This window comes from Lycium ferocissimum, chromosome 8 (genome assembly GCF_029784015.1).
Source record: "Lycium ferocissimum isolate CSIRO_LF1 chromosome 8, AGI_CSIRO_Lferr_CH_V1, whole genome shotgun sequence".
Classification (NCBI taxonomy): domain Eukaryota; kingdom Viridiplantae; phylum Streptophyta; class Magnoliopsida; order Solanales; family Solanaceae; genus Lycium; species Lycium ferocissimum.
The window spans coordinates 18,666,196-18,693,871 of record NC_081349.1 but is presented as its reverse complement, the minus strand read 5'-3'; the positions used below and the strand labels follow the sequence as shown (position 1 = coordinate 18,693,871).

At 35.4% G+C, this 27,676-nt stretch overlaps 1 protein-coding gene across 3 annotated transcripts; it reads left to right on the top strand.

Moving 5' to 3' along the window:
* The first annotated feature begins 937 nt into the window (after nucleotides 1-937).
* On the top strand, nucleotides 938-17,717 carry LOC132067443 (phospholipid-transporting ATPase 3-like). 3 transcript variants are annotated; one of them, XM_059460673.1, is made up of 27 exons: nucleotides 938-1,462; nucleotides 2,287-2,352; nucleotides 3,793-3,854; nucleotides 4,237-4,318; nucleotides 4,477-4,587; nucleotides 6,298-6,375; nucleotides 6,521-6,617; nucleotides 7,267-7,373; nucleotides 7,656-7,721; nucleotides 8,076-8,197; nucleotides 8,287-8,371; nucleotides 8,468-8,545; nucleotides 8,646-8,762; nucleotides 8,879-9,025; nucleotides 9,105-9,209; nucleotides 9,896-10,038; nucleotides 11,673-11,774; nucleotides 11,856-11,919; nucleotides 11,995-12,207; nucleotides 14,167-14,332; nucleotides 14,418-14,497; nucleotides 14,577-14,816; nucleotides 15,266-15,487; nucleotides 15,569-15,736; nucleotides 15,845-16,204; nucleotides 16,282-16,388; nucleotides 17,145-17,717. In XM_059460673.1, exons 1-27 carry the CDS (start codon nucleotides 1,292-1,294, stop codon nucleotides 17,449-17,451), a joined length of 3,666 nt encoding a protein of 1,221 aa, XP_059316656.1. In that variant the 5' UTR covers nucleotides 938-1,291; the 3' UTR covers nucleotides 17,452-17,717. The 3 variants fall into 3 exon arrangements, with proteins under 3 accessions (XP_059316656.1, XP_059316657.1, XP_059316658.1); XM_059460674.1 differs by having other exon boundaries at nucleotides 1,397-1,462; nucleotides 3,798-3,854; XM_059460675.1 differs by lacking the exons at nucleotides 938-1,462; nucleotides 2,287-2,352; nucleotides 3,793-3,854; nucleotides 6,298-6,375; nucleotides 6,521-6,617.
* Nucleotides 17,718-27,676: the final 9,959 nt, after the last annotated feature.

Genomic DNA, 27,676 nt, shown 5'->3' with positions numbered 1-27,676 from the left:
ACTTAAACTAATCAAATAACAAAAATGGAAAATAAGAAATCAAATTTGGAAACTAAAACTGAAAACTGAAAAATAAGAAACCAAAACTGGAAAATAAGAAGCCAAAAATATTAAGCAACACTAGATCCTATTATGTTATTCCATAATCCCAAAAAAGGTTCAAAATCAATCTCAAAAGGCTCGTCTTCAATTCTTGGTTGGCCTAATTGCTTGGTTCTTCAAAAAAGATCGTTATACACATATTTTAATGATGTGTATAATTAAAATGTGTGGGGATTTTTAATTGGTTGAATTTTTCATGTAGGATGCGATTGACGCCCGCGCGCAACACTAAAGAAAATGAAACGCACTATATATGTTATGTAAGTTGGATTGTGTTTGATTGACACACTTAGGCCAAGTTCAGAGATTCAATGAGAACAACACTTAATTGAGGTGCCAAAATGAAAAAAAAAAGAGCAAATTTAGGAGGCTGCATATGCATTAAGCCTATTATTTAGGTTGAAATACAATATTACCCAAACGACACAATTATATGACACATTGAAATTTCGACATTCAAATTTCCAATCTTTATCCATGTATTCGGATATAAAAACTTTAACTTAGTAAAAAGTATTATAAATTGCAATAATTAACAACTTAATATATTTAAAAACATATAAAAATAATTCCTATCAAATAAACTTTTAGTTGACTCTCAAAATTTTAACTGTGCATCATAAATTGAGACAATTCCTATCAAATAAACTTTTAGTTGACTCTCAAAATTTTAACTGTGCATCATAAATTGAGACAAGGACAAGATTAGGGTATCTACACAACGTTTCTCACGCGCGAATTCCTCGTTGTTTTTGCAAAATTGGGAAAATATACATATACATAAAAGAAAATAACTTAATATTCTTTTTTTTTTCTTTTTTCGTTTTGGTTTTCCAAAAATATTCCTCTTCTTCAACGCGGTTAAAAAAAAATGGTTGAGAAGAAGTCCTTCAGGTGTATGAAGAAGAAGAAAACATTGAATATATGAAAAATTCAACTTTGGAAAACTCATCTTCTTCAACAACTTCGTTCAACTAAATTCACAATACACCAAAATCAGCTACATAAAATATACGATTTATTAATAAGAAGAAAAAGAAGAAGAATCGCACCGGCGGCCACGTAGGTCCGTAAAAATCGGAATATTCCGTCCGGTGAGATCAAATCATTTATAGAAGAAGAAGAAGGAGAATATTCCGTTGAGATCAAAGCGAATATTCGGTTTTTGGAGACGAAGATTCTAGAAGGGATGGCGGGTGGATGGAGAGGAGGATCTGGATCGGGCGGTGCAGATGTAGCGATGAGGAATCGTATAGCATCTTCTAAGAATATTCGTTTGGGTAAAGTACAGCCACAAGCACCTGGTCATCGTACCGTTTTTTGTAATGATCGTGATGCCAATTCTCTCACCAAATTCAAGGTATATATTATTGTTAATTATCATCAAATGTATTGGTTTAGAATGGTTTATACTTGAACCGAGGGGTAAGGTCTGCGTACACTCTACTCTACCTTCACACTGGGTATGTTGTTATTGTTGTTGATTATTTTCCCTGTACAAGTCTTTGGTTTTTGTTAATTATTATTATGATTATTATCAAATGCAGTCATTTAGATAGGCGAAATGTGGGTTTAGGGATTGGTTGATGTGTTTTAACAGCTTAACAATGTTTTGAATGCATCAGGTTTTACCTATGATTTACAAATTACACATGCAATGAGACTAGACAATTTTCTGCTGCTATTTCTTTTTTTTTTTTTTTTGCCTACTTAAATTTCGTCCCGAGGGTGTTTAGCGTGTTCTTGTTGGTACTTATAGCTTTACTGGATTAAAGAGAGACAACGAAATATTATGACATTCCTATCTGGATTAACTGTTACTTATGTCCTCAATCAGTGCTGTTAAATCATTTAGAATGTATTTTTGTAAAGTGTGCTTATCTTCCAGAAAGCAATTTAAACTTGCCAAACACTAACAAAGGTCACTTAATTGCTTTATCAAGAAAGCTTTCAAATTTTAGCTGCGTAGTGACATACATATAAAAATAGTTTTCAGTTACGTTGTCTGTGAAGAGATAAGTTGTAAGCTACAAAACTCGCCTTACACTGACCGGGATCACTTAATTCCTTTATTAAGAAAGCTCCCAAATATTAGCTGTCTAGTGCTGTCCATATACAATCATGTTCCTTACAAGTGTTAAATTGCACCTGAGTCGATGTGGTGAATTCCTTTTTCCTTTTCAGGGAAATTCTGTGTCGACGACAAAGTATGACATCATAACGTTCTTGCCAAAGGGGTTATTTGAACAGGTAAATTGTCTTATCTCCCATGTTGTGTATTCTAGTTTTTCTTTCACCCATTTAAGTTTCTGTATCTCTACCAAGCTTATACTGTAAGTTGGAAACGTCCCAGAAATTATAAAACTTCGTCAAATCAGGTCTGCATGGGCTTATTATACAGGATGTTTAATACAGAGGTGACATAATCCTGCAATAACTCCTCCTGGAAGGACCACATTTTGAATCACGTATACCATGTTGAAACCTATCAACAGAGGATGTAGAGAGAAGTTTCTTGAGTAACTAGAAACATTTGAAGTAGGTTCCTGCATGCTATATGGAACTGGTGAAGAAAAAACTCATGAAAAACTAGAATATGATTACCTTTCTGTTAGTAGATCTCTAAATATATTCCACCCTCCCCCCTACATATTAATTAATCCTTGTAACTTTAAAAGTGACTTGGAAACTTCCCAGATATACAAAATTTAGTCAAATCAGGTATCCATGAGCTTATTATGCAGGATGTTTAATACAGAGGTCACATGATCTTGCAATAACTCCCTGGAGCGACCACATTTAAATCATGTATGTCATGTTCATACCTATCAGCAGAGGCTGTAGAGAGAAGTTTCTTGAGCAACTAGAAAGACTTTTAAGTAGGTTCATGCATGCAATATGGCCCTGGTGAAGAAAAAGCTCATGAAAAACTAGTGTAAGATATAATCCCACTGTATTTATTAGAAAACAGAAAAGTAATAAGAGTTGTTTCCTCTCTATTATATTTTTTAAAAGTGAACATATGAATACCTTTTCCCTTGGCAGATCTCGGACTATATTCCCTTTTCTGCCTACATGTTAATCCTTGTAACTTTAAAAGTAACTTGGACAAAGTTTCTACTTTGAGCTCTTTTGGTTAGTAGGAAGAGAGCTTCAGCTGATAGCCTGTTATGTAGAAACGAAACTCAAATGGTCAATTTGCTCATTTCTCTTTAATAGTTCTTTCTTTGGGTGGACACCTATTAAAAGAAAAAGTTATATGTTCTGGTGAACTAATAGATACACTAGGAATGAGTTCAGCTCTCAGTGTGAGCCCTTCTACTGTAGCCTAGGTGGGCACATATGTACTTGTGACCTATTGGGGCATCAGACCAACTAAATGCACGAAATGACATTGAGTCATGTGCCTCATAGATGTCCTAGGCTCCTAGTTCATGTGTTTCAGGAATTAAGGACACTAGGCACTTTGGTCAATGTGCTTCAGAATAAAATTAGATTGATATCTGAGAAAATTGGAAATATTAGCATATTAGAAATTTAGAATGGTGGGATATTATCGATTACATTTCAGTTAGATGAGTTACTACATAGCTGTAAATGTGGATAAAGAGCCCATCTAGCTGTATTTTTCAATGCTTGTCTTTCTATAATCTTCATCTTATCTCTTCACCCTTCTTTTTATACTGACAGTTCAGGCGGGTGGCTAATCTGTATTTCCTTATGATCTCAATTTTGTCGTGCACTCCAGTCAGGTATGTCAATTTCTGTTATCTGCATGTATTATGTGGGTTCACTTATCCTCTCTATTTTCTCTTCTCAAACACCAAAAAGTTAGAGGGAGGATGTGCTTGTGAGAGTAAGTGGGGGATTACTTTCTTCATTAAAAAAAAAAAAAAAAAAAAAAAGAGTAAGTGGGGGATTACTTTATCATGAGAATTGAGTCTAGAATGATTGAATTTCTCCTTATTTTGGTGTTCTGATGATAAAAGTCATCTTGCAAATTGTTTTCGAAGCATTCTTAACAAAAAAAGAAAGCAAATTCTCAGAAATTGTTTTAGAAGCGGATCAGTACATTGTATTAGATGAGCTATGTTTCCTGTGTATTTGCTTCTGAAAAGTATTGCTTTAATGCAGTCCTGTAAGTCCAATAACGAATGTGCTTCCTTTGAGCTTGGTGCTTCTTGTCTCTCTTATTAAGGAGGCTTGGGAGGATTGGGTGAGTACTGGTTGCTCCATTTCCTTCTCATACTTTTGATTCATAAAACGCCATTTTTATGACATTCTCAAGATAACTAACAGACTACTGGGTTTTCCCTTTTGCATTTGACCTATTTGCTTACATTTTCTTTTCTTATTGCTTTGATATTATTGCAGAAGCGTTTTCAGAATGACTTGTCAATTAACAATACTTCTATAGACGTGTTTCAAGATCAGCAATGGGTCTGTGTACCTTGGAAGAAGCTGCAGGCTGGAGATATTGTGAGAGTAAGTGTATATGTACAAAGCAGTCATTGCAATTCTGTGTTCTCTTTTGCTTTAGGTCTTGTAGGATAGATGGCCTCCTGTTTTATATCCAACAAGCTATGCAGCTTTCTCGGTCGAGCTCTGTGTTTGTGGCTTTCATTATCGACTTTTGTTTTGTCTGTTTTCTGACATAAGAATTATCTTTTGTTAGCTTGTTATGTGGAGGTTATCTTCCATTAGTTTGTTATTATGTTAATGGCGATGGACCTGTGTCTGTTTATTATGATCAATTATGTATTTAACATGGGTACATTCATGTTTTAGAAGGCTTTATCTCTGCTTTGACTGATCCATATATACCCAGTTTCCTAGTTGACTGACATGTTTGGAGATTGTACTAGGGTAACCTAGGTAAGTGGAACTACAGACCATATCAGTTTATAAAAGAAGTATTGGAATGCATATTTTTATTGTTTGTCATTTTATTGTGAAGTGCTCAATTGGCTCCAACATATTACTTTTTCCCAACACTAACCCGACTCTTTGATCTCATAGTTTCAAAAGAGATTTTGTTCTGATCATAAAATCTCGAGAGACATCCAACTATTTAAGGCTTAAGTCACCTAAGCATTTAGCTAATCAAATTTTATTTAGTTAAATGCTTTAGTACGGGGTAGGAGAGAGTGGGCGTATATGCTAAGAGAAAGCAACCTTCTACTTGCAATTTTGGAAAGAGGTTGTTTCCACTCCTCAAACTCTTGAACTACAACCCATCAAAGGAGAAAGTCTGTATTACGTCTAAGCTGTTGTGGATATGCTTCTTTTTGCATACATGTGAGTTTAGAATCTGCCTTTGGTGATATCAGAGCTGAATGTCTGGTTGTGACACCAGTTAGTCACATGCATGTCCTTTTAAATGCTGGCTTTGAATGAGCCATGTTGAGAGCTAACTACTAAGATATATGAATTCATATTACTGTACATTTCCCTCTTGGTGGATTCACATGCATTGCGGAAGATGTTGAATAACTGGTACTGACATCCTCTCAATCGTTCTTGAGAAAGATGCTAGACTACTGATTTACCTGCCCCTTACTGGCACCATCTGTACTCCATCCTCGATTGGAGCAATGCCATATTACAGACCAAAGATCCGCTATTCAGTGAGCTCCAAAACTACATTAATGAAATAGAGGCAGACCTACCTAATCATAGATTTAAGACTGTCTTCTCATTATATAAATTGGTAGCACACAACTCAAGTATCAATAAAGCTGTTTTACTCATCATTAAACAAGAGATTAGATAAATACTGGAATACTTCATTTACTGAAGTGGTGGTAAGCTCTAGTAGCTGAGAACTTTGGATCTAAACTCTAAATTTATAATGGTTAAGTCCGTATTTTTGTGGGGTTGAATCTGAGGAGTTATAGACAGACACCAATCTGCGTCCAGCTCAGTCAGTGAGCTTCCACCTTAGGGATATGACTATCTGGCTATCATTCAACTTTGGTAGACCTTCTAGGATGAAATGGAGAATTGTCAAATGGAAAAGACACTCCACTCTCTCTCGGTAGCAAAAAATTTACGGGAAGGAATTCAAATCTGCTTCTCAAAAATAGCTGCAGTACTTCAAAGAAATTTGTTTTGTAAACTTTTGACAAAATCTAGGAAATACTCTTTTTTCCAGTGAAGAATTTAAGGTGGTATAAGTTGGCTATTCTTGTGCAGGTTAAGCAGGATGAGTTCTTTCCAGCGGATCTTCTTTTTCTTGCCAGCACAAACCCTGATGGGGTCTGCTACATTGAGGTTGTACTTGGTCTGCATCAAAATGATCTTTTTTAATTTCCTTTTGTGAAAAAACAAGTTTGGTCTAGTTTATTCCAAAAGGAATATTATTATATACCATAAATGCATGCACTGGTCTCTTATCTCTACCGTCTGATTACCGCAGACCGCAAATTTGGATGGTGAAACTAATTTAAAGATCAGAAAAGCACTAGAGAAAACCTGGGATTATGTGACTCCCGATAAAGTCTCTGAATTTAAAGGTTGGTCTTTCTGTGCTGCTGCAGCTCAGTCTAATGTCTCTGCACGATTATACATGTATGTGGAATTTCTGATGTCCAAAGGCCATCATCTTAAATTTGAGCCAACATTTTATTGTAATTTAGCATCTGAAATAGGAAGTTGAATTCCTTCAATCTAGCTTTCTCCTTCTTTTCTGCTTCCTAAGCATCAGACTAGGTAGAATCAACGACAACCATCAGAATTGGGGAAACACGCCTTTTGATGTTATCTTGATTACAGAATTTTAACACAAATAGTTATGGTTTAATTTTATTTACTTAGCATGTAAGTTTAATAGGTCATACACTGTTGAATACTTATATTCTGACATTGGCGTTAAAAGCACATGTTGTGCAATTGTTAACATGCTGTGCACATAATGAAAACACAGACTCATGTTTAAATATATGTTACTGCAAATGGACAGCTTATATTTTGGATTTGTACCCTTGAGTATGTATCATCCCCTGCTGATGCTTTATAACAGATATGCTATTGGTATATTGTTTATATCACATGATGATGATCTTGTTATGTCTTTAGTGAAATCTTGATTATTTGATTCTAATGCACGCATGGATATGCCTTTGAAGGATGTCTTATGTTTCCTTGCATGTTTCGTCTTTCCAGGAGAAGTACAATGTGAGCAACCTAATAACTCATTATACACTTTTGCTGGCAATCTGATAATTCAAAAGCAAACCTTGCCACTCGGTCCAAATCAACTTCTATTAAGGGTACTTAGTCTTTTCCCGTGTGTTCTATTTTTCTTCTTTTGTTTCTCTCTCTCTCTCTCTCTGGTTCTTACGATATACTTTGGTAAGGACTGTCAAGACTGAATTATTGATTCTTATTGGTGGTTCATGTTAAGATGACCTGAGTCCTCGTGTTTTCCATTTTGTGCATTACATTTGGTGTTTCTCTGCTATTTTGCTATACTTCTTCTCTGATGCAGAGAAAGTATACTTGTTGAATTTGATTTGCGTTTTCCTTCTTGATATTTCCTCTATTTTTTACAGGGCTGCAGTCTGAGAAACACACAGTACATTGTTGGGGCTGTCATTTTCACAGGGCATGAAACAAAGGTATATTCTGTATTTTAAGTTATAAGCTACCACATGCCCATATACACTATCTATCTCTTTCTCTCCCCTCTCCCTCTTTCATTTTCTTTTTTTGGGAGCACGGGTTCATTTTGCTGGCCATATTTCAAAAATAATTTAAAGAAGTAGGTTACTCATGCCATTAACTAGTTCAGTAAAATTCCTCTCTTTTAGTCTAATCATAGATATTTTTGCTTAAAGATTTGGGAACATCCTGTCATTGATGAATATTCAATTGGGTTATATTTATCGCTTTGCTTTGTGTCCTTAGTTTTCCTTTCCTTCTTTGGTTAGGTTTGTATTTAAAGTAAATCGTCAACTGCGTTTCCACTGCAGGTTATGATGAACGCCATGAAGATTCCTTCCAAGAGAAGCTCTTTGGAGAAGAAACTTGATAAACTTATTCTAACTCTTTTTAGTGTTCTCTTCTGCATGTGTCTATTGGGAGCTATTGGCAGGTTCGATTAGTTTCTACAACTTATCTGCCACTTTAGAACACTGCTTTATATTCACTTCAGTGTTGAAAAGGTTGCTTGGATCTTTGCAGTGGTATCTTCATCAATAAGAAATATTTTTATTTACGGTTTGAAAGCAGCTCCGACGCACAATCCAATCCTGACAATAGATTTGTGGTAACTATTAGATTCTCTTGACTTGTTGATCTTCTCAGTGTTTCTGCTGTTTTTTCTTTGTATTTGTTTTTGATTACTCTTTTGGTTTGAGCGCAGGTTGCTGCTTTGACCATGTTCACCTTAATCACTCTCTATTCACCGATTATTCCCATCTCTCTCTATGTTTCTGTTGAGGTTGATCTTATGGCAGTTTTTGTTGTTGTGTTATGCAGAATTTTGATTTTGACGTATCTTTTTCTCTTTTTCTTATCTTTTCTCTGGTTTTCACTTACAGATGATTAAGTTTATTCAATCCACAAAATTTATCAACAATGACTTACACATGTACCATGCTGAGAGTAACACTCCTGCACAGGCTAGGACATCTAATTTGAATGAGGAACTTGGGCAGGTAATTTTTAGTCAGTGACTAGTTTGGTGAAATTAATTTGCTCGCAATGCAATGTGTCCTTGTTACCTTTGGCTCTAGTTTATCCTGTGCTTTTTAACTGTCAATCTGTGATGTAGGTGGAATACATATTTTCTGACAAAACTGGAACTCTTACGAGGAACTTGATGGAGTTTTTCAAGTGTTCTATTGGAGGAGAGATATATGGCAGTGGTATTACAGAAATTGAGATGGGAACTGCACAAAGAAGTGGAATGAGAGTTGAGGTAAACGACCTTTAAATTAAGAATAATTTATAAAAGGATTCATGGCTTTGCACTGTATTGATTTAGAGAATTGTTATAGGTTCAAAAATCATCAAACGAGGCACGAGAAAAAGGTTTCAATTTTGATGATGCTCGCCTGATGCGAGGTGCCTGGAGGAATGAACCTAATCCTGATGCATGCAAGGTATTATATTGAATTATTATATGGAATAAAACCACGAAAATCAGTTGGTTTGTGCCCGAGTGTCTGTTTGAACAATGAAATATCATTAACTTGCTGTTAAATAAAAGACCAGAAAGTTACTGCTGCTGTAGTGATTGCCTCTCTCTCTCTCTCTCTCTCTGTGTGTGTGTGTGTCTGTCTCTGTCTATTTTTATTTTAGAACCTTTTTGTTGTTGTTCACGAAGTTAACAGAAATCGGATATACCTAAAGTGTAAGTCACACCATGTGACAAATGGAAAACTTCTATCCTCGCCTTGTTTTAAGTTTTTTTTATATTTAGTTATTTCTGTGGCGTTCATTGATATTTGTGTGCAACTCATTGTGTATTGACTTCCGTTCTCTAACTCCCTTCGTCTTAAACTCAATGCCCATCTTTCCTGCGTTATTAAGAGAAGACTTGATAATTGTTTCCTTTTATATGGGGAGCATGTTGGGGCCGTATATTAAGGAAAAGGTGAACATTTATATAAACAACTTTTATATATGGATTTTTTGGGGAATATAAAACTCGGTTAGTAACTTTTGCATGTGAATATCCCATTCATATTAGAGTTGATATGGTGCAACCTTTCACAAAAATGCTGTCTGTTTCTTCTTTAGCACTCACAGACCTCTAACCTAACGATGACCAAGGTTGTTTGTTCAGGAATTTTTCAGATGCCTTGCAATATGTCATACCGTGCTTCCTGAAGGTGAGGAGACCCCAGAAAAAATACGATATCAGGCAGCGTCTCCTGATGAAGCTGCTTTGGTCGCAGCAGCAAAGAACTTTGGCTTCTTCTTCTACAAGTGCGTGGATACTTACAATTTTTGTTAGCCCTATCAGAAAGATAAAGTAGAATTTCTGTTACATTTATGCTGCTGGAAGTGATACAATTTTGTCGTGAATCTGTTCATAATGTGAATATATATGGGAGGCCTAGGAGGTAAATAACATAAATTATGTGCCTGTAAGACTTAAGGAATGCTGTTTTCTCCAACTCTAAGTGGTGAAACCAATCACCATTTCATAGGAGAGTGCGTGTAAATCTGTGCTTGTAATTTTATTCTTAATTTCTTCAAGCATGGAAAGAAGAGATTCAAATTGAAAGTGAAATGCTGTTTCTGGTGTTAAAAACATTTACAGATTCTTAACAGAGAATTCTGTTACACTAAACTATAAGTCCAAGAATAGTCCAGGTTAGATAAGGATAATAATCACCTTTTTGGTGGGTGGTTGAGTTGTTTGCGGCGGGGGGGTAGGAGATTTTAATTGTAGAGTGAACAGAGAATTGAGAAATCTGGTGGACAATATGGAAGGAGAGGAATTCAGAGATTTTTGAGGAGAAAAGCAGCTAATGTATAGTATGGTATGATACAATATGGTGTTGTATTGTATTGTACTGTATTAATGAACATAATGTTTGGATAGACTGTATCGTTTGTTGTGGTTTAATAACATTTGCATTGTTTGGTTTGACTGTATGGTACTGTATAATAACTTATAAGTTTACTAAAATACCCTTAACTCTTTTATAAAACTCAGGTAAATGATAAAATAGGAACTTTAAAAAATAAGTAGGTGGTGGTTTGGGGGGGGGGGGTAGTGGGTGGGGGTGGTGGAGGGGTGGGTGGTTGTGGGATGAGGGTGGGTGGAGTGGGTGGTAGGTGGGTGTGAGTGGTTGTGGAGTGGGGTTGGGTGGTGGTGAGGGGTAGTGGGTGGTTGTTTGGATGGTGGGTGGAAGGGAAGGGTGGGTTGGGGGTGGGGGTGGGGGTGGGTTGTAGGGTGGGGTGGGGGTATAATGGAGAAATGAAATAGGTAACCACGCAAAAACCACCAAATCCGTGGTTACAAAAACTGAACTTTTTCATGGTTATATAACCACGGAATCACAATGGGTTTACAACACCATGTCACATAATTTTAAGAACAATGGATACAAACATGGTTTCATAGACAACCATACATTAATGAACCACGGGAAACAACCATCCAAACAGGGGTAAATGATAGTTTTTTTGCTGATTAGACAACTCACTTATAATTATATAGGACTACACTTTTTTGGTGTAGCTCATATATATATTGGTGTAGCTCATATATATATATAAAATACCAATATGTTACCTGTTCAAAAAAACAAAAAACAAAAAAGAATTGAGAAATCTAGTGATGTCCGTTGGCATTTATTTTCTTGAGTTGTCAACTTGTAATTTCATGCTATTTTTCTTTGTGGAAGATTAGGTAAGAAAGAGTATATTGTTGGTATTTGATTGATTGAAAGAGTAATTCTCTGTTAGAACTGTTAGCAGAAGGCATTTTCTGCTCATACATAGTTAAGGTATCAAATTATGGAAAGAGTTAGGGTTGCTTATTTTGTGCCATTGTTACTGCTCGCTATTTTATTTATTTCTGGTCCGCTGTTAATTTTACAATTTTGCAGGCGTACTCCAACACTGATTTATGTGCGTGAATCACACGTTGAGAAGATGGGACAGATTCAAGATATTCCCTATGAGATCTTGAATGTCCTTGAATTCAACAGGTGTTTGGACTCTCTCTCTTACTATGTGCATTGTCTGTGTGATTGTATGAGGTTTAACTGTTATCCTTTTTTTTTATTCAGTACGAGAAAGCGTCAGTCTGTTGTATGTCGCTATCCTGATGGCAGATTGGTACTCTATTGCAAGGTAGGCAGTTTACAAAGAAGGATCTTTTACTTTGTTTACTTGTTAGAAAATTATCATAGAACCTTCTTTTGACAGGGTGCAGATAATGTTATTTATGAGAGGCTGCGTAATGGAGAAAATGATTTGAAGAAAAGAACTAGGGAGCACTTGGAGCAATTTGGTGCTGCTGGACTTCGTACACTTTGCTTGGCTTACAGAGATCTAAACCCTGATCTGTATGAAAGTTGGAATGAAAAATTCATTCAAGCAAAATCTTCTCTTCGTGAGCGAGAGAAGAAACTGGATGAGGTGCGTATCAGTGGTTCAAACTACTATTATATTTTCCAGATTTGTTACATTTTAGAGGTGACTTTTTTGTAATGATTGTTAATATATTGTTTGGCACAGTTAAGTTCTTCTTTTCTTGAAAATCTGCTAGTCCCTTTTGGCGAGGGTTGTCTTGTTCAGCATGTAGTCTAGATTATCAAAAGTTCCCTCCCTTGTTATCCTTTCGGCTCAAGGTGCCAGGCGTAGGTTACAAAATTGCTTTTAAAGTGTAGTTTGATGTATTCCAGAGAATGGATGATGTAAATTAAACTTCATTAATAGCTTATTAGTAATTTTCCCTGTGGTAAGAGACCAGTCAGTGATGTGTGAGTTAGGTGCACCTCACGTGTTCGAACCTCCGCCGCTGACAAAAGCCTGGTATTTAAGTGGAGAAGGGTAAAAGGGTGGGCCCATTATCCACCGGCATCCGAACCGTGCGCCAGTGACCGTCGGATATTTCTGGGTATCAAAAGAAAACAAAGCTTATTGGTAACAGTTCATAGTGGATTTCCTGTCTTGTTGCCTACTGTTATCAGCTGTTACGATATTCTTAAATCTTAAGAATATAATGGATGGAGGTTGTATATTAAGAGATACATTTTGATGATTCGTTAATGATGCTAGTTCTTATCACTATGTACTCTAGCTTACTACCAAGGGATGTGGTGGATGGTTGAGATTTCTTCACCCTTAAACAGAGGTCTTGGGTCGAGCCCTGGGAATGGAAAACTTCTTGGTATGGAGCACTTTACCCCCTTGGTGGTCCTACTCGGTGTGAATCTGGATTAGTTGACCATTGAGCTTTGGTATGTACCAGATGGTTAAGCATAAAAAGAATTAGTTGGCCAGCGGGCTTCGGATAAGTGAAAAAAGAATGTACTGTAGCTTGGAGCTCTTTTCTCTCTCACCTTCCCCCCCCCCCCCAAAAAAAAAAAGGTACTCCCTCCGTCCCACTTTAAATGTCTAGTTTGACTAGGCACGGAGTTTAAGAAATAGAGACTTTTGAATCTTGTGGTCCTAAATTAAAGATGTGTCTAATGTACTAAAATTTCCTTTGAATCTTGTGGTTATAAACTTGCTATGTAGGATGTTTGAATTGTCAACTTACCAAATATATAGGCACTCTTTTTGGGACAGACCAAAAAGGAAAGTAAGACGCTTAAATGGGACAGAGGGAGTATGATATTATTGATTATTGCACAAAATTAGTGTAGCTTTGCAGATATGTAGATCCGTTGTCAGTAATGGAGGGAGCTGATAAAATCTAACACTCATCTACATTGTTCACATTTAGAAGATTACGCCAAAAATACAAAAAGGAGAGATGAGTATTTCAGTTGATGCACCGAGGAGCTTCTTCCTGTCGTTTCTTGCTTTCCATAACACCCACAGAATGCACAAAGTTATAGCCATAAGTTCCTCCTGTTCTTCTGGATCTCTGTTCCCTTCCAGCACCAAAGAACAAGTTTTAACTCCGTTGGTCCATCTTAAGATGAACAGAGAATAGGTTCTGCAGTTCCTTGGCAACCGAGCAATAAACAGAGAAGATGGTTATTGAATCTGTCCCCCTCTCGCTCAAAACACCTGATGCACAGAGAGAGAACCCTTCTCGTTATATTATCCTGCCCAAGCCAAGCCTCACTACTAACAATCACCCAAATCAATCCAGCTTATGGGGGAACTTTAGCTTCCAGATAGCCTTCCATGGCCAGTCTACTGTTGGTGTAGCGTTTAGTGCCCTTGTAGCCAGACTTGATAGGATATACTCCTTTGTTCTCTGTCACCAGAGTCTTTCTTCAGCCACCCAGTTTAATTCCTCCATCCGTTGCATAACTGGAGCTCATCTTCTTTTACTATTCTTCATCTAGAGTTTTACTGGCGGTTAAACTCAAAGTGCTTCTTCACATGTCATTATTTTTCTGAGTGTGTTGCTTTACACAGGTGTCAGAACTGATAGAAAAGGATCTTGTCTTGATTGGATCCACTGCCATAGAAGACAAGCTTCAAGAAGGTGTACCTGCCTGCATACAGACTCTTTCAAGGGCTGGAATTAAGATTTGGGTGCTTACTGGGGATAAACTGGAAACAGCAATAAACATTGCTTATGGTTGGTATAACTAATAGGCAGTTTGTGATTTGTTGATATTTACTTTCTATGTACTATCTTATCCTGATTCACTTGTGTATTGCAGCATGCAATTTGATCAATAACAGCATGAAACAATTTGTTATTAGCTCTGAAACTGATGAAATCAGAGAACTGGAAGATAGAGTGAGCAGCATTTCTTAATCTTCTTGTTTGTCAGTTGGGAAGTCCACAACATTTAACAATCACTGTGTTTTTTCACAAGGGTGACCAAGTGGAGCTTGCTCGTTTTATGAAAGATACAGTCAAGAATGAGCTCAGGAGATGTTATGACGAAGCGCAAGAGCTTCTTCATTCGGCATCTGGACCAAAGTTAGCGCTTGTAATTGATGGGAAGTGCTTAATGTATGCCTTAGACCCGAGTCTTCGTGTAATGTTGTTGAATTTGAGCTTGAATTGCAGTGCAGTGGTTTGCTGTCGTGTTTCTCCTTTACAGAAAGCTCAGGTGAGGTCCTTAGCCACCTTGGAAATAGTCAAACTGGCTTCTTCATGCCGAAACATGATTTTTTTAAGTAAAAACATGGATGCAGTCTCTTTTTTTTATCCATCCCTTCATGCAATGGGGGCATTCTTAGTTTCTGTCTGTGACATCTGCCTGGCAGCTTCAAAGTTTATACACATTATGATAGGTTCCATCAAATCTGTTCCTTGTCTCACTGTATCACTTTGTAATAACCTTGGCATATTTGTATGTCTTGAAATGCTCTTTTGGGGTTCACATTTCATTATCAACATTTTTGGTTTCTTCAAGAGTCACCATTACAGTTTAGTGTTTTGGTGATCTTCTTGAAGTTACAAATAAAAATTACTATAATGTTTGTGAAGTTAGGATGAGCTTTTTGATTGTCAAAATTGTAGGCAGAAGATATTTAGCCACTTTCTGATTGCTTTCAGGTAACCAGCTTGGTTAGGAAGGGGGCACAGAGAATTACTCTTAGTATTGGTGACGGGGCTAATGATGTGAGTATGATTCAAGCTGCTCATGTTGGTGTTGGAATAAGTGGACAGGAGGGAATGCAAGCAGTGATGTCTAGTGATTTTGCAATAGCTCAGTTCTGCTTTCTCACCGATTTATTGCTTGTCCATGGGCGCTGGTCATACCTTAGAATATGCAAGGTTTACCTTCATCTGGTCTTCTGTGTGCAAACTTTTATGATCTATACGGGATGTTATGTGATCAGGAAGTTTTATATGCAGGTGGTGACATATTTCTTTTACAAGAATCTGATGTTTACACTGACTCAGTTTTGGTTTACCTTCCGCACTGGATTCTCTGGTCAAAGGTTCTATGATGATTGGTTCCAGTCTCTCTACAATGTGATCTTCACAGCGCTTCCTGTTATTATTCTTGGGCTTTTCGAGAAGGTATTCATTTTAGTTTTTCTCAGCTCTAACAATGTGTGACGGTGATGACTGTTTCTCTAACTATGATGTTGTTTCTTGTTGTTTATACACATTTATTGTGAATTTTAGGATGTCAGTTCATCTCTCTCCAAGAAATATCCTGAGTTATACAGGGAAGGAATTAGAAATACATACTTCAAATGGAGAGTTGTGGCTACCTGGGCTTTTTTTGCAGTATATCAATCATTAGTCTTGTATAATTTCGTAACTTCATCGAGCACGAAGGGCATAAATTCAGCTGGCAGGATGTTGGGCCTATGGGATGTCAGTACAATGGCCTACACCTGTGTTGTTGTAACTGTCAATTTGCGTCTCCTTATGATGTGCAACACAATTACAAGGTGGCATCACATTAGTGTTGGAGGGAGCATATTATTATGGTTCATTTTTGTCTTTATCTACTCGGGTATCCACTTGCACAAAGAACAGGTGAGTTTCCGTACATGTTTTGCCATATTATTAAGATCAGTTCACTTTCTAACGTGGTTCGATTGTATTCACCACAGGAGGGTATCTATTTAGTCATCTTTGTCCTGATGAGCACATTGTATTTCTACCTGACGCTGCTTCTTGTACCAGTTGCTGCACTTTTTGTTGACTTCCTATATCAGGGGTAAGTTTCTGGAGTAAATTTTCTTTAACTACTTGGAATACTATGTATTACATTGCAGTATAGCACATTTTGCTAAATTGTTCTTTTATCTAAACTTACTTTCAAATTCACAAATTGGCTGCCTCTTGAGGATATATCAGAGTCTAAATAAAAATGTGTTAATGAAAATGTAAATTCACAAAGTACTGCACCAATTTGATATCTCTTCTCTTAACCTTGTTATGCCTCAAGGAGTGTCTCTCACTCTGTTTTGCTGATTGCGATTCTATGAGAACTGCACCAGATCTTGACCTTAGTATATTTTTTAAGGAACGAGGAGCAGTTGACTTTACCTGAGTGCAATATCCTGTATAATTTCGTCTCACTCGCATTGTCAATTTAAATCTATTTTCTGCTGTTTGTTCTCTTCTACGCTGCAAGTAACATCGCACAGCAAGTCCCTAGGCGGCACAGCCTGCTCGATACATTTAAAGTAAACCTTTTCCTAGTCTAGTTTTTTTTTTTACGTAGTTGGAGAGAGGGGGAAGGACATGGGGAGTCGAACTCCACCGTGTAGTTTGGGAAACCACCCGCTGCACTTTATATTGACAAAATAGACTTAATGAGCGAGATCTGAATGTTTAAGATTTAAACCTTCATTAAGTGCAAACAAATGAGGCCTTACTCTTGCTTCGATTCTCTAGTCAACTACTTCCCTAATTTCTTGTATGACTTGAAAATAGCTCACTTTTAACACTACTAGTTGCTCCATTTCAGGGCACAAAGATGGTTTTTCCCATATGATTATCAGATTGTTCAGGAAATTCACAAGCACGAGATTGACACTAGCAGGGTTGGTTTATTGGAGATTCAGAACGAGCTTTCTCCAGACGAAGCAAGGAGATATGCCATAATGCAATTGCCTGGACAGAAATCGAAGCATACTGGTTTCGCCTTTGATTCACCTGGTTATGAGTCATTTTTTGCATCTCAGGCTGGCGTCTTGGCACCTCAAAAGGCGTGGGATGTGGCTCGGAGAGCAAGCATGATGAAAACACGGCCAAAGGCACCTAAAAAGAGCTGAGTTCCTGAAATTTTGTACAAATTTTCCTCTTTAACCCTGTGCTCTCCTAGACAACTTTAGCGGATACGTAGAATTAGCTGTTTATTCTTTCACACACATTCTTCATACCTTTTGCTGTTAATTCTTCAGTTATAGACGCTAGTTGGCTGTGAGATTGTAGCAAAATCAGCTGAGAAGAAAACGATAGAGAATGTACATTATTTATGTAACCATCCGGAACACACTTGGCAACCTCATCTTGTATCTATGTATCGATAGTTCTGATATTTTTTATGCAACATTATTCATAGATTAATTATGAACGTAACAAGAGGGGAATGGCTGCATATAAGATTTAGATGGCCCATTTCGACTAATCTGGAATTGATGTATAGTTGATAGATTGATTATATATTACTTGAAATTGTAATACAATTTAGTTATATTAGATTATTGAGGCGACTGCGGTGATATGTTTTGGACATAAACTCTTCAACTTACATTACTAGCTTGTAGCTACTAATTATGACTATCAAATTTCGTTTTGTCTAAAAAATAATGGCCGGAAATAGAGTACCAAATTATCTTGAGTTCCAATTCGAAATCGGCGCTATTTAATATTTAAAAATAAACTCTTCATATTTAAAAATTATATCAGAAATTTTATAAAGGCAAAAGTCATAGATAGCCTTCTAAACTTTATCACATTTTCATAAGCTACCTAAACCGGGGTTGTCATATTAGTCACTAAACTACCTTGAATTTATCCACGCTAAAGACCTTTTTGACAATCAGGAAAAAATATAAAGAGAGTGTAGTCCACTCGTGGATGATGTGGCAAAACTACGAATTAAATGAGGACACGTGGAATTTAGACTAAAAAAAAAATCATTCAAAAATTGAATTGTTAATAAAAAATAAAAATACCTTTTTTTCTACACCCCCACCCATCTATCCAGCCATCCCCCATTTTTTTTCTCCATTCCATTTGATCCATTCACCGAAAACGGTGGAGTTTCACCGGAAACAATGGGCTAGCCCCAAACTCATATATACCAAATCTCTTCATCCCACTAACTTCACACGATTCGAACTCAAAAATCCCCATTCGTAACCGCAAAGGAAATTAGAAATCCAACCACGGTACAATTAGAAACAACGGAAATTTATTTTGATATTTTTGTTCTTCTTGTGTTGTGGGTTATTTAAGGTTTGAGTGCTCTGACAATTTCAAAGAAAATAGCTTCAAAGTCGTACTAATATTGCCGGAAAAAATGAATTTTCGCCGGAAAACTTTTTGACCCAATTCGATTTTTATTTTTCTGATGAACTTCTCTTCTGCAGCCTTAATGGAAATCTTTGCCAGTCAACTCTTTCGATTTTTTCTATTTTAGCTGGCCAACTTTATTTAATTGGTGCTCCATTTGCCTTGATTTATTCTGAATAAAAGGATGAATACGCTTCCCGTTTATTGCACCAAAATATAAAATGCATAGCAGTTCATTAGTTAACATTTTCCGGTGAAGGTAACGACGGGATGATGGTTGGGAGAAGATGGGAAAGGGGTGTGACGTGGGGCAGTGGAGAGGGGATTTGGCCGGTGAAGAATTGGGGAAGACAAGGGGTTCCCCCCCCCCCCCCCCCCCTTTTTTTTTTTTTAAATTCAGATTTTGGCTTTTTTTTAATTTATTGACATGTCAGTTTTTGATTGGCCCGTAAATATATAAATGCCCTTCACGCGCCTAGCTTGAGTGCAGCGCAGACGATGTGCCATGGAGGCAAACGTGCTTATGTGGTACAAATCCAGAGTAGTTTAGATGTCAAATTGGAACAAGTTTGGGTTTAGGCAACCATGAGGAATATGTGGAAAAGTTTAGGGGGCTGTCTATGACTTTTGCCTTTTATAAAATTTGTTACCTGACAACAAACACCATACTCCATGTGATCCCATAAGGGGAGTCTGGAGTGACGGTGTATATACAATTTTACCCCGACCTTGTGAAGGTAGAGAGACTATTTCGATAGGGATACTCCTCGTCTTAAGTAAATCATATCAAAATCAATAAGAAAAGAAAATATAGTAGTGAAGAAGACATGTAGAAAATAATGGAGAAAAGAACAGTAGCAATAATAAATAATATGATAATTGAAACAAAGGAAACTAACAGGTAATAAAATCGAAGAATAAGATAGTACGAGAGTAATATATACTATAATAATGATAATACTAATAAGGGAAACTAGCCAACGCTCGACTATCTACTAACCTTATACCCTAATCCTTGACCTTCATATCGGTGTACTATATCCTGTCTAATCACCTCTCCCAATACTTCTTCGGCCGACCCCTACGTCTCCTCAGACCCACCATAGCCAGAGGAAATTAATTAAATTTCTCAAATAGGAATAATACTAGGTATCTTTTTAGAGTCCACCTATTCTTGATCTGTATCTTAGTTCCCTTTCCACTGATTCTACTCCCAGCAGTAGGAATATCATCATCTGAATGATTACCAGAGAAAATGACCTGAGAGAATTTGGGAAGCTAGAGGTGAAAAGTTGCTCCTTGAAGTTTTCAGTTGGAAAATAATAAAATAAACGGAAAAGGCTCAAATATGCCATCGAACTATCGGAAATGGCTCATTTATGTCACTCGTCAATAGTTTGGCTCATTTATGCCATCGAATTATAGGAAATGGCTCATTTATGCCACTCATCAATAGTTTGACTCATTTATGCCATTACTCGTTACCAAAATGACTCATCCATGCCATTTTTCATTAACGCTGGTTTTATAATATAAGATATGATACGTGGCCTCCAATTAGAGGTCTACATCGTTTAATTAAACCAGTCCAATTTTAAATATCAAATTAAGAAAAAATCCGACTCATACGCCCTGCCCACCCACAACCATATTCTAGTAGGAGGCCCCCTGTCATATATTGTACGGAAAAGGGCCAAAATTACCCCTGAACTTTGAAAAATAGTTCATCCATACCCTTCGTTATACTTTAGGGCCAATTATACCCTTACAGTTATACTATGGGGTCAATTATACCCTTCTGTCTAACTGTTGCCACGTGTCATCCTAGCCCTTCAAAAATTATTTTACCTCAAATAATTTTTTCTCACTAAAATAACTCAATCCGACCGAATTTTTTTTTAAAGAAAAATAATACGGAATTATTTTTATATTTTTTTTGGAAAAATTATCCGTATTATTTTTGCTTTGAAAAAAAAAAATTCGGCCTGATTGAGTTATTTTAGTGAGTAAAAAATTATTTGAGGGTAAAATAATTTTGAAGGGTTGATGATGCCACGTAACAACGCTAGATAAGTAGATAATTGACCCCATAAGATAACCGTAAGGTATAATTGGCCCTAAAGTATAACGAAGGGTATGAATGAACTATTTTTCAAAGTTCAAGGGTAATTTTGGCCCTTTTCCGTATATTGTATTGTAAAACTAGCTTTAATGAAATATGACATGGATGAGTCATTTTGGTAACAGACGATGACATAAATGAGTCAAACTATTGATGAGTGGCATAAATGAGTCATTTCCTATAGTTCGATGGCATAAATGAGCCATTTCCTAAAGTTTGATGGCATTAATGAGCCAAACTTTTGACGAGTGGCATAAATGAGTCATTTCGGATAATTGGATGGCATATTTGAGCCTTTTCTGTAAAATAAATGCACATTTAGATAAGCATCATGTGATGTTTATACAATAAGAAGAGTAGAAAGGAGCAGTAAAGTGACCCATTAAATACATTACCAGTTTTCAAAAAAAAAAAAAAAATTAATTAATCCATTTGCAGTGAAGCAAGCATAGTATTGAGAACTGGTTGAACCATGTCACTTAAGGTAAATCATGTAGGGGTACCCGATTTGCCAAAATTATATTAGGCAAATCGTGTACCCCAACAAGATTTGCAAAAATAACTTTGGCAAATATTTGCCTTACATAATTTTTTTTTTTTTTAAAATTCATTGAAGACGGAACAGACGGGAAACCGTTAATATTTGGGTAAATCGTGTAGGGCTACACAATAAACCCGCTTTGGTTTATCGTGTAGCCCAGGACCCCTTTGAAATTTTTGGATGAAAAAGGTGCCCTTTAGGCGCCGGACTCTTTATCTTTTTAAGCTAGATTCACATTATGCATCAGTCAGAACTTCTTTCCCAGCGTAGGCAGCCTGTTAGTATGCAGGAAGCTTAACAATTTAACAATCAATGCTTCACAAGATGAATCAAAAGTGCATAATTCAATTCCAGAGACAAAAAGTGCCAATTTTCGAACAATATTACTATTAATAATTCATTAGGGACCTGCAACCTATATAGGAGTATAAACATTGTTTTGTAACTCTACTCAAACTTCAAACACTACATCATCAACTTACTGACACAGTAAATGTAATAGAAAATTAAAAAGATTTATCAAATTCGTCCTCATAACTATAGATACCAATAATCCTATCCTTATATGCGAGCCCCAAGATTTCAATTTGTCTGCACGTCTCTTTCTTCAAATTATACAATAAAATCCAATTTGGCTTGAGCCTTGAGTAAATTATTGCGATCTCCTCTTTATCAGGAGTGTTACAATAAAAGTGTGACGATGAATATTGCTTGGGAAGGGCAATGGAAAGTTGTCGCATCCATTCTTCTGTTTCAAAGATTTTATAAAATCCAAAGTTGTGTTGTAGCACTAAATCTTGAAGAAATTGCTGCTAATTTGCCCTCAATTTCTATCAAGTTAAAATACAATTCTATGCTAGTCCGATGTTCTTCATCACACTACAATGAGATAGTCCTGATTTCTTCTGTTCTAACATTAAACTCAGCTATCTTGATTTTTGAACCAAAGTAACAATCAACAAAGAAATAGATAACTCCATCAGTGTAAGTTCCTTTTGACTTCTTCAATGGGTGAAAATAGGGTATGGATTTGATCTCTCTCCATGATTCACCCGGACTTAGAGTGAACACCCATTGTCTTGTTGACTTTTTTGTATCGTAAAGTGTCATCAAGACTTTATGCCTTCTTTTATCAGGGTCAAAACCTAACGAATAGTGACATCGATAACTTAAATCATCGTCAACATTTAAATGAGGAAGAAATCTCATTTCTCTTGTACTAGGGTTACAAATAATAGCTGTTCGAAAACATGCACTCCATAAGCAGAACAAACCTTTGGCCTACTCGAATTTAGGATAGTTAAGGCCATCCAAATTCTCAAGTGGAACAATGCAAGCTTCGGTTTGTCTCAACTTCGAGTCTATGGTGTAAAAGTTTTCTCGGCCCCATGTTCGTAGGAATAATTTTGTCCTATGATCAGGACGGGATATAGAGTGGCTATGATGGAAATCAACAAAATCGGGATCTGATATTAGAAAATTACATAATCTAGAAATACACTTGAAACTCATTAAAGATTTGACGGGAAGTCTAGAGAATATATCAGTAATAATATCTTGAGTAATTTCAGGTTTTGTTTTGGCAGTACTCTTCATGTTCTTCACTTCCATGAGAAAACCCTCCATTGTGTTCAGCTAGCTTTTGTTTTCTTCTTCTCATTCTATTCGTTTTGGAACTTTTATGTGTATGTATAATATAATTGTTTTTCTCCTTTTCCTTCTAGGACTTGTACTCTTTTTTATGTACGACATCATTGTTGGATATATACCATTAAACATGCGTTTAGACATGGTATATTCTAATAATTATCATGGTTGAAAGTTTAAGTGAGAGATTGTTGGGATATATATTATTAATCATGTGTTCGGATATAGTATTTATTATAGAATAATTATTTATTCATTTTTTAATAAAGAGTTAAATAGATCATGTACTAGTATGGTGTCCAATTACTTATATGTAGATGATTTAGTGATATAAGAATTAGCTTATACACGATAAGGAGATTAAATAATCGGTTCTTATAAGTATAAAGCCTATAGGAAAAACATTTCTAACCATCCAAATACACAAGTCATGGTATGATTGTAGGACAAGATTAAATATAATGTATCTTAGTTATGGGAAAAGTATAGTTCTGTCTTCTTGTGCTAGTACATTTTGTATGTATTGAACGGATTAAGTAGAAATAAGTGTTTTTGTACTAAATATATAAAACAACCTCTCTAGCTCATTACATGTAATTATACTCTTAATCTTGATATGATTATTATGATCAATGTGATTTTTTCATTATTTTGAACTTACATATTAAAATAGAATGCTATATCTCACCTCGAGAGAATAAGTATTTTGAGGTAAATTGGATAATGGCAAAATACATTTGTAAAATAATAATTAGTTGATAGAATCCATGTCTTGACATTTATGGAGATTGATGATACCCTGTTTTATGGAATCATGCTTATAAATCTCAAAGAGTTTAGAAAACCTTTCGGTTTCCTTGAATTTTTATCTATCACATGATATAAGTTACACATAGACCATTCAATATATAAAGGATTCAATTAGTTAATGAATTAATTGTCGAATTTAATTTAATTGATTGGTATCCGTAATCTTAACATGGAAATTAAATACCAACATCAACCACAATTTAATGTAATATATTCCAAAAACATCCCACACAATGTTCTAATTGCGAATGTTAGTGGAATAATTCGTAGTTTATTATAAATAGGATTAATTCAAATATTTTGAATTAATTCCATGATTCCAAGCCTCGTTAATTAAATCACAACTATACGTTATCGTGGTCCACTTAATTTGCGAATAATAAAGAATTAAATGGAATTTTTTCTTGAAAAAAGAAATACCTAACAGTGTTTTGGAAAAAATGGGGGTTTAAACCCTAAAAGTGGGTAGTTATAAAAAAGATCTTATTCCATAAGGAGACAATTTGTAACGTTTTTACAAGTTTCTACACTTTTTGCATTGGAAATTCACCCACACTTCATTTCACTTTTGAAATTTAAAACTCTTATTTGGATTACACAACAAAAAATTCTATCCAAGGATGAACGCGTAAAATTTTCGATAAATTTATTTTCTTTGATTTGCTCGTGCTTGAATAGCTTATTATATGAACTTAAACCTTGCATTCACGCTTCAAGAGATAAATATCAATTTTATATTTGTGATTATGTGTTATCTATATTACATGCAAGTTCAATCTTAACTATTTGCTTCCGCTGCGTATGCTTGTATTCCCTCAACCATGAGAAAAAATTCATAAAAGAACTTGAAAATAACAATAAAAAGAAAGTACCACGGTAGTGTAATAGTAAAATCTTTAGATATGCAAGTTAGGTAAAAACTTACCCACATCAGGTGTTTCCACCAAGCCAATAACTAAATGACACTTGTCACTTAATCTAACTACAACTATTAGTGCTTAATCATAGTTAACTTTTATAAATCTAAAATAATAATTAAATATACTTGATAATCTAGCTAGTTATTCCGATAGTGTTTCTTTATTCTGTAACTGGACAAAGATTCTATGATTTTGATATTCTAGTATTAGTAAAACCATCATTCCATTTGCATAAATACTTAAAAGTAACCATCTTTTTTCAATTTCTTTTTCCCAGAAAACTTAAACAATTAGCTAAAGTAAATTAAGCTAAACGGATATTCTCCTGACCTTAAAGTGACCGATTATTCAATATTGGTAAGAAAGCTATTTTCAAAGATTAATTTTTTTTCAAGTTAATGGTTTTTGCAGTCTTGTGAGTTGTGTTTATTCATATAATAACTATAGTGGAAGAAGACAAGATATTGCCCAAGCATTTGACCATATATATATATATATATATATATATATATATATGAGAGATGCAGCAAGAGTGCTAAGAAGATGATTGCGGGGAAATAAAACAAAGAAGAAGACGGCAACCCAAGAAGTTTGTAATGTTAGTTATTATGATTTTACTAATCTTCTTTTAAGTTTCATATTTATTAAAAAAGAATAATACTCTTGGAAGACCATTATCTTTATCTCCTGTAGTTAATTTAACTAGACTTGAAAATAACTTCAAAAAGAAAGTACCACGCGTAGTGTAGTGATAAAATCTTTAGATATGCAAATTATGATTGAAATAAAGAAAACCAAGATGAGTCCAACTACATATTACGTTCCAAACAAAATAGAATTAGTCAAAATAAATAGCAGTAAATATATATAGCTGCTAATTTTCCCCTTTTCCTATCAAGTCCTAAAACCTTATATTCAGGATTACATACTTACATCTAACTTCCACAACGAGATAATTTTGAAATCTTAGATTCCAACATTAAATTCCTAGTTTATTGTTGTAATAATTAAAAAGAAAAAAAAAAATAGATATCTCCATCAATGCAAACTCCTCCTGCAGTAATGGGAAAAAATAAGGTGCATTTTTTGCCATGATTCACTTGTGATTATAGTGAAAACTCAATATCATAAGGGTATACGAACAAAAAACTTAATCATCAAAAATTTTATACTTCTTTGTATTTGGTTCTAAACCTAATATATAGTGACAAAAGGTTTCGTTGTCAAGGGAATTTAGGCAAGAAAGAAATCTTACTTTCATGTTAATTATGAATAACAGGGATTGCACCCTTCTACTCCACAAGTATAAAAATCCTTTAACATAATCAAATCTAGGATAATTTATAAAAGGCAGAATACCTAAAGACCTCTCTAAATTTGGTGCGTTTTATTCCGAATTTATAGGCGGAGTCAGGATTTAAAGTTTGTGGGTTCTGAATTTTCCACAAAACTCGTAGCTTGTCTTAGTTAGTGGGTTCACAATTAAATATTTCTATATATTTAATAGATTTCTTAATAGAATAAAGAGTTTAAGAAAAAAGTCATGATTGAGTTCGGCTGACGCCGTATCTGATAGGCTCTGCTCCTGATTTAAATCCTCCTTAAACTATACTTGGTCCTAATTACCCTCATGTACTTGGCTTTTCTATAATCATCACCCCTCAAAGAATAATTGGTCCTATTTACCCCTCTATACTTGACGTTTCTATAATCGTTACCCCTCAAAAGAAAAATGGTAAAAGAAGAAAAAATTGGGTTGTATTTTAATGGAGGTACATGGAAGGAGATAAGGAAATAGTAGTTGGAATGGCTAAATATTCTTTTTACAAATCAGATTATAATATGATGTGATTGTTATTTTACACTCTCACGCGCCAAACGTCATTTGAAATCATTTGGATTATAGGAAAGCCAAGTACAGAGAGTAATTAGGACCGGTGGTTATTTGAGGGGTAAAAAAAAAAAAAAAAAAAAAAAAAAAAAAAGACAAGTACAAGGGTTAATTGGGACCAGACATAATTTAAGAGGAGTTTAAATAAAATACCCAAATTTAGAAGGGTCTTTTAAGTATTCTGCCTTTATAAAACCATCTAATTCCTCTATACGAAAAGTGAGGCTTTTCTATATTCCACTATGGTGTAAAAAAAATGTCTTCATCCCTTGAGCGTGCAAGGAATTTGATTTTTATCAAGGTGATACATAGCGTGATTCTGATGGTGTTCACAAAAGATTAATCTAATTCAACAGAGTTACAAAATCTAAAAAATGCACTTACAACGCATTAAAATTTTGACTGGAAGCCAAGAGAATATATATATATATATATATAGATTTTCTTTGGGCAGTCTTCATCTTCTTTTACATAAAATTCAAACTTGAAATGGTGGCATGCAGATCCCTTTTCCTTCTAGGAGTTCTTATTCTCTGGTATTTTTGTCAAGGAAAATTATGTGTATCTACTAATTAAATTCTTAAAAACTTGTCAAGGCATCAGAGGAAGGGATTGGAGCGAGTCTAGGGTCTTCCAGGATCACTTGCCCCCAGCCATTCTTTAGGTGCATTTACTTTAGCTTGAGTGCTTCCATGCCCGGTAAAGTTGATAAACTAAATTGAAATCCTTTTACTTGTGTCGAAGATCGGAATGCTAATTATGAGGAAAATGTGGTACCAAAGAAATTAATGTCATGAAATGAAGATGAAGAATTCTCCATGACTAGAAATCTGAATTATGGGAAGAAAGAGAGTCAGCTGAAAGATGAACAAGGCAACTATTGCTGGGATATTGAAATTGGAAGATAAGATTCAATGAAGTCTCAATATGTGCTCTTGTGCTATATTGCACTCACAGCATTCAGGGGTCATTTGGTTGTTGGTTAGGAAATGAATTATTTATACATCAAAACCAGCATAACTAGTACTATGTTTGGTAGAATTTTAGT